This window comes from Salmo trutta, chromosome 10, assembly GCF_901001165.1.
Source record: "Salmo trutta chromosome 10, fSalTru1.1, whole genome shotgun sequence".
NCBI classification, from domain to species: domain Eukaryota; kingdom Metazoa; phylum Chordata; class Actinopteri; order Salmoniformes; family Salmonidae; genus Salmo; species Salmo trutta.
The window spans coordinates 10888809-10901817 of record NC_042966.1 but is presented as its reverse complement, the minus strand read 5'-3'; the positions used below and the strand labels follow the sequence as shown (position 1 = coordinate 10901817).

The following is a 13009-nucleotide window of genomic DNA, read 5'->3' as shown; positions in this document are numbered from 1 at the left end:
AACCCTTTTCCTAACCTTAACATCAATCTCCTAACCTGCTATCGAAGTAGTGTGAAAAGAGTGTTTCCCAGATTTAGCTAGCAAGCGATTAGCATTAGGGGCACTTTTGTAGCTTGCTCTAACCAACTTACTAGCAAGTTACAGAAAAGAATAGTATAATGCAGAAAACGTGGATTTATATTAAGAAGCAAAATGGAAAGGTGCGTTGTTCTTTTTTGGAAAGACCTGTTGACTGCATGCCGTTGTTTGGTCAATGCATTGCACTGTAGAGTGAATCTTGAGCATGAGAAACTGCCTGCTTGAGTGACAGGGGGGCAGGGCTTGGTGAATGGGACTGGGTACAGGCCAAAAGAGAGAGCGAGAGAGAACGCTAAACTCGAGCAATAAATCAAAAAGTTTAAAAAAAACAAAAGCTGTGATTATAACCGAGGTGTCACTGTATAAGTCAGAGGGAAATACTGGGGGGATTGAATAGGGGAAAGAACTTACCTTGCAATTTCCACGCTTTCCTTTGTTCCTCTTTGGCAATCTGTTCCATATCTTTGTCGTATATGTAGTCTTGGCACACAAAGCAATATATACCTCCATACAATAGATCTATAGCTGGAAGAAAAACAGAGACAGAAAGAGAATGAAGTGACAAATGATAAATGGGGAGGAGAAGGAGGTATGAAACAGCTCAAGGCTACGTTGGAACATTCTGTTCATTTGTAGCTCTAGGGGTGCATCCTAAATGGCACCCTACTCCCTATATAGTGTACTACCTCTGACCAGGGCCCAGTGCACTACAGAGGGAAAAGGGTGCCAATTTGGGGTCGCAAATCCAAGATTTGTCCTGGAGAAAGGAGTAAGCAGCTAGCTAGCGCTCTACCTCTGCAAGGCCAGCTTACGCACTGACATCTTGACTTTCTGATAACATTCTTGGCGTAGAAAAAGATCCGGGGTGAGAGGGAGGGATTATAGTCAATGTGACGATGTGAACACATCCCCACTTGATAATGTTTTGATAAATGTCTATTTATGAACGTAGTGTAAAGTGCCCCCCGTTTTCTAATACCATTGTCAGCCATTGTTGATATCTTCACACCACTTCATCTGAAAATCCGACTTTTCACAGTCAACTAGTCAGCTACCATGCATGCAGGTACCCACACAGACAGAGGACAGAAAGAGGATAGAGCCAGGTAAAAGCTTCACCTCTCCCTATTCCTCTCTCCCCCCCTCCTTCTCTCATATCCTCCTCACCTTCTCAGCAACCGCAGCTCCAATACCTGTTTGCAGTTCCCATGACAACCTGCCTATGCAATTGGCTGCTTGAGGCAGACATAACAATCATTAGGTGTATGTGGAGAAAGCACGGGAATGCAGGTTGTGTGTGTCTAAATGATCGCCTGAATGATTCATTACGGGTATTAAAATGTGGATAGATATGCTGTTGACTGGTGTCCCAGCTGTGACTGAATGTATTGAAATGACAGACTGGGCCCTGCAGGTGTTGAAGAGTACCAAGCTGCAGCTAATAGCAAAGAGTGGAACATCAAGTCTGCCTGTGGATTCAATTCACACACCAAACCAAATACAACCAGTTTTACAGCTGTAATATGTTGTGGATATTGGACATAAGTGCTTATAATGCTGTCATTACAGTGAAAATATAACTTTCCTGCAGATTGCCACATCAAACGAGGGATACAATTTACCTAAAAATCGGGCACAAAAATAGGATAGAGAGGCTGAAAAAGTAAAACACTAGCCTTAGGACTCAGATTGAATAACAGCCACACTGTTAATGGCACAATAAGAGCTGGAGAGAGAGAGAGAGAGAGAGTGAGAACAAAGTTGCGTAACAAGGTGAGACTTGCTGAGAGAAGACAAAATGAAAATAAACCCACAGACCTTCATGTAACCATGGGAACCGAGAAAAAGGAGGGAGAGAAAGAAATAACCCGATACAGGGAGAAACAACATGAAGAGCCAAAATAGAGGAAGAACAGACCAAATATCTGAAAGGAAGAAAGAAACCCCCCCCCAAAAAAATGACTGCAAAATGAAGGAACTGGTTTAATTGAATTGTGTTGGGTTTTTATTAAGACATGTTAATTACTCTGCGCACTCATCTAGTGAGATCGGCCGTTCTTTTCTTCTCCTCCCGCTGTAGCGTAAATCTATCTATCTATCTATCTATCTATCTATCTATCTATCTATCTATCTATCTATCTATCTATCTATCTATCTATCTATCTATCTATCTATGGCCTATAGGCTAATAGACCTGGGCTGCAATGCACTGAGCTGCTCAGGCACATTTGTGCAACAGAGAATCAGCAACCCCACTGGTGCCTAGTGCTTATGTGGCCAACTACACAGGCGACATTCAATAGCCCCTGGGGCATCAGTCCTGGCGTGTTGCATTGTGTTGCAATGATGTTGCGTTAGGTTGCATAACGAGTTGGTGATTTATGTCGCCATCAGCTCCATCTCTGATGTGGTACAGCGACGATAACCCAAACAAGGTTTGTCGACACGTTCATCTTGACATTGGCTCATTTGGGGTTCTGCCACCATAAAAACCCTTGAGCGGAACAAAAGGACGTACATTTTTATTTACTGGGTGCTTATTACCCTCCTCAACAGTATAATTAGCTACTTAGCAGCCTTTGTTCGGGCCCCGTGTGTGATTGGAGGCTGAATGGGGGCGGAGGAGGGGCGGCCGAGGCCTGCATAGTTAAGCGAAGGGGGTAATTAGGAGTCTTTAATGTTTCAGGGGTGTGGGACCTGGCAGGGGGCGGAGTGTCGTGGTGGTGCTGTACAGGTCTGACGTGTCAAATATGAACGAAGTAAGACGGAGGAGCAGAGCACATACATTTTTTTGTAATTATCCGTGATCATTTTTTAATATTATATATAAAATAAAGATCTAGTGCCATTTTTTTCAATTTTAAAACGGGCGCCATTTTTATTATTATTTCTTTCTTTCTTTTTAATCGGGTGCCAGCACGCTTCTTTCTCATGTCAGGCAGTCATGTGCGAGGTTCTACATGGTCTAAATAACTCAACTGGCTGTCTGTAAAGAGAAGGGCGGGCTGTACGTTGATCCTGCTGCTCTGATTGGATAAAGTGAAACTGTATTTCTCTGTCCACTCGCGTCATAATTTCACCCAATCACTTTTCCTTGCATGTTTTTCGGTTTAGATTGCTGCTGCCTGCTACTATGATAAATTACACGGCGAGGACGTTTGCTATGAAGCTATCAATGTGAATAATATCTAACAAGCGGGGGCAAGGGTAAGGGGGGAAAAAAAACGAAACGCTGATCCGCATTCTAACTGGTTGACAGCAAACTTGGCTGCACGCTGCAAGCTCAGACACCCCTCTGTGCGCTGCTTCTATTCTGCAGATTCTCTGCAGTGAGAATGTGCAGGGAGGTATTTTGCCTATATCTACTTAGGCATATTAAAAAACACTTCAGTTTTTCTCCAATCCTGAGTATCATCTGATCCGACTAGCAACTGTCGATTTGAGTATAGGATGACCAGTACGGCCATGTCGGCACAACACTATTCCTATGGCTTCCCCTCTGTGAGGGCAGTGTAGAGCTGGTGTGGACTCAAGCTGTGGTCCATAGGAGAGGAGGAGAGCTATACGACAGCACCGCCCAACCTGACAGGACAGTGAGCAGTTTGATGTGATGTTCTCAAGCGTTTGTTGCGCTTGTGTGTGCGCGTGCCCGTCTTACCTAGATTGTGTCGTTTGTTTTTGGCGTGCTCGTGGATGTGTTTCTTGGCGAAGCAGCCGAAGAAGACGCAGTAGAGGCAGGAGTGGAGCCGGTTCAGGTGGGCACCGCACATGTGACAGACACACGACTTGGCCTGCGGGGGACGAGAGAGATCCACAGGTTGAGGATCACTGATAGAAACCAAAAGCGTCATCATCACCATCATCAACTCACAAAGACTCAGGTCGGTCAATCAGACCGGATTTATCCGGTTTATAGTGAAAGTCGGCAGCCATGTTAGAGCTTAATGGAGAGAAAGTCTGCAATGAAAAGAGGAGCAAATTTACATTGCTGTACTTTACTTTCTTTTCACATAAGACAAACAGGCTGAAGAAAACACCTGGCATCTCTGGGACACAAAGGGATGGAAGGCACATGATAAAACACCACATCCATTTTGTCATGGAGAGAGAAAGCCAGTGTCGTTTTCAGCTGGCGTGTGGGTGTTTGCTTACACTGCCCTTGCCTCATCTCTGCACTTTTCGCAAGGTGGAAAAGATCACTAGCTTCCACACCTGCCAAACCCCTCCCCTGACATCATCAGCCTGGAGATCACAAGTCCACTACACACAATGTATTCTCAATAAAGAGAACCCATCTGGCATCATATCAATCATATAGGTAGGCCTACAACCAGATCTGGAAATAGACCTAGATTTTTGGTTCCCTTTTCTTTAGGCTGTTTTTAGGGTAGCCTTCCTGTTAGTTGCTTTGCTGTAACATTTTGCACCGAGCCCATTTCGGCGTGGCAAGCTGTCCTGCCACAGTGTCCCTGGTGACATGCCACCTGAATGAGCTGAGAGATCATAGTGACACGTGACTATTGCCTCGGCCAAAATCCGTTGGTGAGGTGGAAGCACAAATCACACACACAGAGACAGAAACGGAGAGGAGAGAGAGAGTGCACGCGTGAGAAAGAAAACACAGACAAGACAAAAACTCCATAAAACCCTGGGGCCATACTTGCGAATATTAGGAAAAGTTTAAGCATCAGCCAATTAAAATCATTGACGTAGTAGTACGTGATCAAAGGCTACATGTTAGCCTTTCCCATTACATAACCTGGCTCATTTAGCCCCATGTCATCCTCACCAGGTGGCCGTGATTATATCCGGTTTTAATTCCGTATCAGCCAATTAAAATTGTCGACGTAGCTGGACGCGATAGAACACTTCTCCGTGACAGCCTCCTTAACAGCAATCAAAACGGCACGGTCTGCTAATCAAAGTTAGCTAAAACACGCACCAATTTTCAAATTGGACAATTAGGCTAGCTCACAGTGTTGCGAGCCTGGAACCTGGTTATTTTATCCATTTGCGGCAGGTTCAAATCCCAGCTGAGTTTTTTTTATTTTGAAATGTAGAATTACATTTATTGTGCTAGCGTGTTGTGAAGAGAAGGCCAGCCAAAACCTTTTAAATGAAGATTGAATACATTTAAAGAAGAGCTTCTTGTTGGAGTCCCTCTTGCAGACCGACACATATGCTACTGGCACTGATACATAATAAATAATTGCTGCTACTATAGCCGATATTATATAGATGTTCAGGCCTACACTTACATGTACTTGGGATGCAAATTTCAGACAATTTTGTTGCCAACTAACCAACCCTCATTAACCGGTCAACAAACAGCAATTTTTTCCCTAAACAGTAAAATGTGACTAACAGAAAATGCATACAAGGAACGGACATTTTTCGTTGAGAGCTTAATGAAAACATCCAACAATAGCAAGCCTATGGTCTTACAGTCAAAAGGCTATAGCCTATTATCGAACATGCAACATCAAAGTAGCCACCCTTTGCCTTGATGACAGCTTTGCACACTCTTGGCATTCTCTCAAACAGCTTCATGGAGGTAGTTACCTAGAATGCATTTCAATTAACAGGTGTGCCTTATTAAAAGTACATTTGTGGAATTTCTTTCCTTCTTAATGCGTTCAAGCCAATCAGTTGTGTTGTGACAAGGTAGGGGTGGTATACAGAAGATATCTGTATTTAGTAAAACACCAAGTCCATATTATGACAAGAACAGCTCAAATAAGCAAAGAGAAACGACAGTCCTTTACTTTAAGACATGGTCAGTCAATCTGGAAAATTTCAAGAACTTTGAACGTTTCTTCAAGTGCAGTCGCAAAAACCATCAAGCGCTATGATGAAACTGGCTCTCATGAGGAAAGGAAGACCCAGAGTCACCTCTGCTGCAGAGGATAAGTTCATTAGAGTTACCAGCCTCAGAAATTACAGCGCAAATAAATGCTTCAGAGTTCAAGTAATAGACACATCTCAACATCAACTGTTCAGAGGAGACTGCGTGAAATCAGGCTTTCTTGGTTGAATTGCTGCAAAGAAATCACAACTAAAGGACACCAATAAGAAGAAGAGACTTTCTTGGGCCAAGAAACATGAGCAATGGACATTAGATCGGTGGAAATCTGTCCTTTGGTCAGAGGAGTCCAAATGTGAGATTTTTGGTTCCATCCGCCATGTCTTTGTGAGACGCAGAGTAGGTGAATGGATGATCTCTGTGATGGTGCTTTGCTGGTGACACTGTCGGTGATTTATTTATAATTCAAGGCACACTTAACCAGCATGGCTATCACAACATTCTGCAGCGAAACGCCATCCCATCTGGTTTGCTTTTTTTTCTCCATTTGTTTTTCAACAGGACAATGACCCAACACACCTCCAGGCTGTGTAAGGGTTATTTTACCAAGGAGAGTGATGGGAGTGCTGCATCAGATGACCTGGCCTCCAGAATCCCCCAACCTCAACCCAATTGAGATGGTTTGGGAAGAGTTGGACCGCAAAGTGCAGGAAAAGCAGCCAACAAGTGCTCAGCATATGTGGGAACACCTTCAAGACTGTTGGAGAAGCATTCCAGATTAAGCTGGTTGAGAATGTAACTTTTTTTGGTTACTACATGATTCCATATGTGTTATTTCATACTGTTGATGTCTTCACTATTATTCTACAATGTAGAAAATAGTAAAAATAAAGAAAAACCCTTAAAATGAGTAGGTGTCCAAACTTTTGACTGGTGCTGTAGATTCAATGGTTGTAAAGATGGGGCTGAGGTCTGTCTGTAATAAAGACATGCTCTGCTTTTTTGGCAACACATCCCAAAAACCAAATCCCGCAGGCTCTAGTTTTGTCTAATCTTGATTATTGTCCAGTCGTGTGGTCGAGTGCTGCAAGGAAACACCTAGTTAAGCTGCAGCTGAACAAGAACAGAGAGGCACGTCTTGCTCTTCATTGTAATCAGAGGGTTGATAAGAGTTGAGGAGAGACTGACGGCATCACATTCTTTTTATAAGTGACATTAATGTGTTGAAAATCCCAAATTGTTTGCATTGTCAACTTACACAGCTGACACACATTTACCCCACCAGACATGCCACCAGGGGTCTTTTCACAGTCCCCAAATTCAGAACAAATTCAAGCGTACAGTATTATAGAGACATTATTGCATGGAACTCCGTTCCATCTCAAAATGCTCAAGTGAACAGCAAACCTGGTTTAAAAAAACAGATAAAGCAACACCTCACGGCACAACACCTCTCCCCTATTTGACCTAGATAGTTTGTGTGCATGTACAGTTGTGAACAAAAATATTGGCACCCTTGCACTTTTTTCAAATAATGCACCATTTCTTTCAGAAAACTGTTGAAATGCAAAACATATTTTGGTATCCACATATGTATGGTCTTCGGTGTGCAGTTGAATGAAACAAAAAAAAAAATCTAAATAATTTACTAAATCTTAGCCAATTCCACAAAGAAATCCTAAAAATGGCCTGGAAAATATTACTGGCACTTTCTAGTAGTTAGAAATAATTTGATTTCAAGCAGGTGATTCTCATTTACTTTGGAATTGATCTCACCTGTTGTGAGTTGAAGGTGCCTGCAGTATAACAATCACGTATTCAATCAGTTTGAATAGAGAGAAGGACTTATTCTCCTGTTGTGTCACTGTGTGTACCGCAATGAGCATGGACAAAAGAAAACCAGAGAAATATCCGAGGAGGTCAGACAAGATTGTAGCCAAGCATGGACAATCAAGGCTACAAGTCTATCTCCAGAGACCTTGATGTTCCTGTTTCCACTGTACGTAATGTTATCAAGAAGTTTAAGGCCCATGACACTGTAGCCAACCTCACTGGACTTGGTAGCAAGAGAAAACTTGATGGAGGATTGGTTGAATGGTGGAGAAAGCACCTCCGTCAACTGCCACACAGATTCAAGCTGATCTTCAGACACAATGGATGACAGTTTCAACTCGCACCATCCGTTGCCAATTCAATGAAAGGGGGTTATATTGGTAGTAGAGCCAGAAGGACCCCACTGCTGAATGAAAGACATAAGAAAACCCGACTGCAATATGCCAAAACACACCTGAACATGCCAAAATCCTTCTGGGAGAATGTCCTGTGTTCAGATGAGACCAAATTAGAGTTTTTTGGTAAAGCACACCATCTCTATGTTTGCAGAAAACAAAATGAAGCTTTCAAAGAAAATAACACCTTCCCTGCAGTTAAAGCAAGTTGCTTTGCTGCCACTGGCACTGGGTGCCTTGAACGTGTGCATGGCATCATGAAATCCGGTGAATACCAAGGTATTTTGGAGTGCAATGTCGGACCCAGTGTCAGAAAGCTGGGTCTCCGTCGAAGGTCATGGGTCTTCCAGCAGGACAATGACCCCAAACACACTTTGAAAAGCACCCAGGAATGGTTCAAGACAAAATGTTGGACTGTTCTGAAGTGGCCAGCAAGGATTCCAGATCTAAATCCCATTGAAAACTTGGGAGAGATCTGAAAACAGCATTTAGGAGAAGGCACCCTTCTAATCTGGGAGAACTAGAGCAGTTTGCACAAGAGGAGTGGGCCAAAATTGCCAGTCCAGAGGTGCAGGAAGCTTATTGATGATTATAAGAAGCGCTTGATTGCAGTTATATTGACTGAAGACTGTGCTACCAAATATTAAGTCTAGGGTGTCAATAATTTTGTCAATGCCATTTCTGTTTATTTTCTGATTTAAATGGATATATTAAGTTCTGAATCAAAAACAAAGGTTCTGTAATATTAACAGTGAAATAAAGAATTGTGGAGACCAAATATTGAATTTTAAAAAACTGTGAGTTACTTGAAAAAACTGCAAGGGTGCCAATATTTTTGGCCACGACAGTAATGGTATTGATATGTAGGCTACGTGTGCCTTTTTTAATTGATGTAGTTCTATCCTTGAGCTGTTCTTGTCTATGAATGTTCTGTATTATGTTTCATGTTTTGTGTGGACCCCAGGAAGAGTAGCTGCTGCTTTTGCAACTGCTTAAAATGTCATTTACAAACATTTGCCAAAATGCAATTCGGGTCCATATGTGACAGATGAAAATCTTAGAAACTTAGAGGGGGAATCTAATAGCAACAACTAGGATGTGTTGCTAATATGACTAGGATTGTGCCTTTGGCTTCTGGACAACGAAAGAAAGTTGATATGAAAACCAATAGAACAGGAAAGAAATGCTGGTTAATGGCACGAGGAAAGTCTTTATAAAATAATTGCCTCCACATTTCAATGGTTGGGTTTTGGCTAGGCTAGGCTACTAAGACATGCCTCATTATTTGAAGTAAAGTAAAACGTTCAGGTTTCAAAAAATTATACTGCCTCAAGTTCAGATTGTAAAGTGGTGGGTGACGCGCTGATGCCTGCCTACTGTCGTCTATAGCCTACGCACTTGAATGGCGAATGGGAGGCGCACTTTAATTATGGAGTTGGGAAATAAAAAGCGAAGGGGGCTTGAACCGAAGATAAATTAGCATTGTCGTTTTCGAGTCAACCGTTTTAGCAGTGTGTGCCACCAGGAAAGCAATGATGGTTACTGTCCATGACAGCTATTTGACAAGTCCATAAGGTTCTTCGACAAAGAAAATAAACAGTACAATAAACTTTAACGTTGTATAGACCTCCTTTATGTACAGTGGTTCTTCCTTTAAAAGTTTTGAGCTTATGCCGCGACCGTTAGTGGTAGATTGTGGCATTCTGTCATTGCACCACACTATCACAAGGGGGAGTTAGAACGCTGATCTATCGGTGGCACAAATTGACTATCTTTTGTAAATTAAGGGAGGTGTGTTCAGTCCGAGAGTCTCTCTTCTCTGGCACTAGAGTCCTGCATCAGGCAACAACAAAAATAACTGTCCGTGGCCTGGAGTTAAGTCAACTGATGCATTGGAGGAGAGTCGAGATGGAGTCACAATCCATGCCAGGCACACCTGTGAGCTTTGGAACGCCACCTCCTGTTTGTGAAGTCTGCAAACAACGTGTCCTTGATGGGCTAGAAGCTATCCACCCTTGATGGGCTATCAGCAGGACAATAGACTCTTGCCCGAGTTTAGGGACTTTAAATATACAGTTTTAAATGGATGTTTGCAAGACATGTCACTTCTCCCATACATCTTTTGCATAGCCCACCAAATGCACTGTTTTCTAACCACATCTGGATGGATCCATAACGAATTACTATGGGAATAAATATCACTGAATGATAGAGCATGGGGACTGGTCTTTATAAATTAATCAGATTTTTTATGTGGAAATCTAAGGATTTTTATTCTCTTCACTCACAGTCACAAGGCCTACTCCCGACTGGTCACATTGTACAGCGCCATATTTTCCTACCTGAAACCCTTAATTAAAATCGCTTTAACCGTGATTGTAAAATTAATCAAGACTCCCTTTGTAGGGCGGCAGGTAGCCTAGTGGTTAGAGCTTTGGACTAGTAACCAAAAAGGTTGCAAGATCGAATCCCCGAGCTGACAAGGTAAAAATCAGTCGTTCTGCCCCTGAACAAGGCAATTAACCCACTGTTCCTAGGCCGTCATTGAAAATAAGAATTTGTTCTTAAGTGACTTGCCTAGTAAGATAAAGAAAAAATTAAATGTTGTTTTATAACTAAAATAAGTAAGTTAGGCATAAACAGCTACAGTAACAAATTCATTTTGGTTTTCTTGGAATAGAAACACATTGTACAGTGCCATATTTTCCCAATGGAAACCCTTAAGCCTACAGTACATCGGCTACAGTTAGAAATGCATTTTCGTTTTTCTTGTAATAGAAAAACCATAATATTCATCAAATTAATTAAGCTACATTTCTAAAAATCAATCCCATAAAGTCTGTTCTATTCAAGGCTCCCTTTGACTCTTAGGCCTACAGCTCCATGTCATTTCAAAAACGTAGCTTCTCAAAGATGCCCTCTGGTGGGAAAACTAGCACTAACCACCAATAGTGGCAACAATGGCTGACACTTAAATAACGTGCCATAGAATTTTGCAGCAGCACGCAAGGTGTTCTGCAGTAGGACGCAACTTTTAAAGGAAGAATCCCTGTATAGACCTCCATCGTTTCTCCGTAAAAGCACATGGTGTATGTGAACTGGATAAGCAAAAACATGGGATTTAGTCATATGCGAAATAAGCCTCATGAACTTTGTCTAAGGTAATGTTAGCGTAGTCAAGGGTGCGATGATCATGCAATATTGGCACTCTACACTTGACAGACCAAGTGAAGGGGAACAAAAGTAAACCTTGAATTTGGAGGTTTAAATATACCCCTCTCGTGGCCAAGTTGACCTATTTTAAGAAACACTATTGGTTTGTGGAGAAAAAGTTTAAGATCTTCGATAGGCTGATGCGGAATTTGTTACAGGAAATAATTACGGCCACCTGGTGAGGTTAGAATAGCGCTGAATGTGCCATGTTACATAATGGGAACAGCTAACATGTAGCCTTCGATCATGTGCAACTTCGTCTACGATTTTAATTGGTTGATGCTTAAAAACTCTTAACGTTCACAAGTATGGCCACCCTGAGTCTGACACGCACTCCAGGTGTGTGAACGTTTAAACCTTAAAACAAAGTTGGGACCCTTAATGTTAAGAAAACATTTCCATTTGTCACATCCCTAACACACACTGCTGGATGTTCTGCACTCATGTTGCAAGGTATAGCGAAACTTCTGTACTTTTTTTCGATACTAGAATTTGTGTTACTTCAATCAAATGTGTCTCCCGTAGTAGTTTACTGATTGAAAGAGGATCCAGTTGGTCTACTGATTGAAAGAGGATGAAATTGGTCAATCAGCACAGCCAATGTCCCCTTATAGCACGAGCGCACCGTGCCTGCTCCACTTTCTCCTTGCCAGCTGTAGCCTGTCCTGAACCACTGCACTCACTGGGAGTCTGGGCTGCATCATGTTAGCTCCCCACTCATGCTGCACAGAAGTTAACACACTTCAATAATGCAACACGGAATGTAGAACTACTGCAAATTGTTAAAAGGGAGAAAAAAAAAGTACAATTTCATATTCAGCATCTCCACCCCAACATCAACATGTGAAATGCACCATTTTCACATGTTGGGGTGGTGGTACTGGAGATTATGAATGCAAACCATGCGTGTGGTGTTTGATTTCATTCCGTTCCAGCCACTAGTATAAACCCGTCCTCCCCAATTAAGGTGCCACCAGACACCTGTGATTCACCTGTATTGCGAATAGACCTAGGCTACATCTTGATTAAACCAGCTTATTAATAGAGATGTATCATTCAAATCAACTATTACTATTATGTTGTTATGTCGTTAAATTGGTCAAAACTAAGTCAAATCGATTGTATCACTGTATAATTGATTCATTAATGCATGGCTCTCTCTTGAACTCAAAAGAGCTGTTCTGTAACCGGCAAATACGGCAAAATACGTGGGTATCGTGACAACAGGATTCTGCACTGCAGTACAGCTGCTCTCAGCCTCCCTCTCCTTGGTCTGTCCCAATCTCACAGCCTGCCCTCTCACACCCCCGCCGTCATACATCTCTCCTCCACTGCTCCCTCTTCCTTTCTATCTATTCCTCTCATCGTTCTCTTCACTTTCTCCATCTGTATTTTAACCAGTATGGATGCATTCTCTATCCTCTCTCCTTTTCACTTTTTTTCCCCACAGTCCTCCATCCTTTCCCGCTATCCCTCCTTCTCTCCTCTGTAGCAGGCAGGCCAGGCAATGTTGTCAGCAGTCTTTCCTGTTGGTGTTGATGTGCTATTAGGGGGTGCATCGATCACAGCCTTGCCCGTGACCAGAGCATCTGATAAAGAGGGCTGAAGACAGATCAGATCAGGGCCCATCTTAAGTTCATCATTACAACCTTCGTAGGACCTAGGCTTGGGCGGTATCCAGATTTTC

General features: G+C 42.4%; 1 protein-coding gene across 5 annotated transcripts in view; it reads right to left on the bottom strand.

Moving 5' to 3' along the window:
• LOC115201097 (ubiquitin carboxyl-terminal hydrolase 22-like) overlaps positions 1-13009 on the bottom strand; it is a 46681-nt gene that overhangs the window by 16947 nt on the left and 16725 nt on the right. For 4 of the 5 annotated variants that reach the window (XM_029764379.1, XM_029764380.1, XM_029764381.1 and 1 more), the window contains exons 2-3: positions 3737-3869; positions 490-603 (exon numbers count right to left, since the gene is read on the bottom strand). In XM_029764379.1, coding sequence (XP_029620239.1) covers positions 490-603; positions 3737-3869 — 247 coding nt within the window. The remainder of the gene's footprint in view (positions 1-489; positions 604-3736; positions 3870-13009) is intronic. The other variant, XM_029764383.1, reaches the window with a different exon arrangement.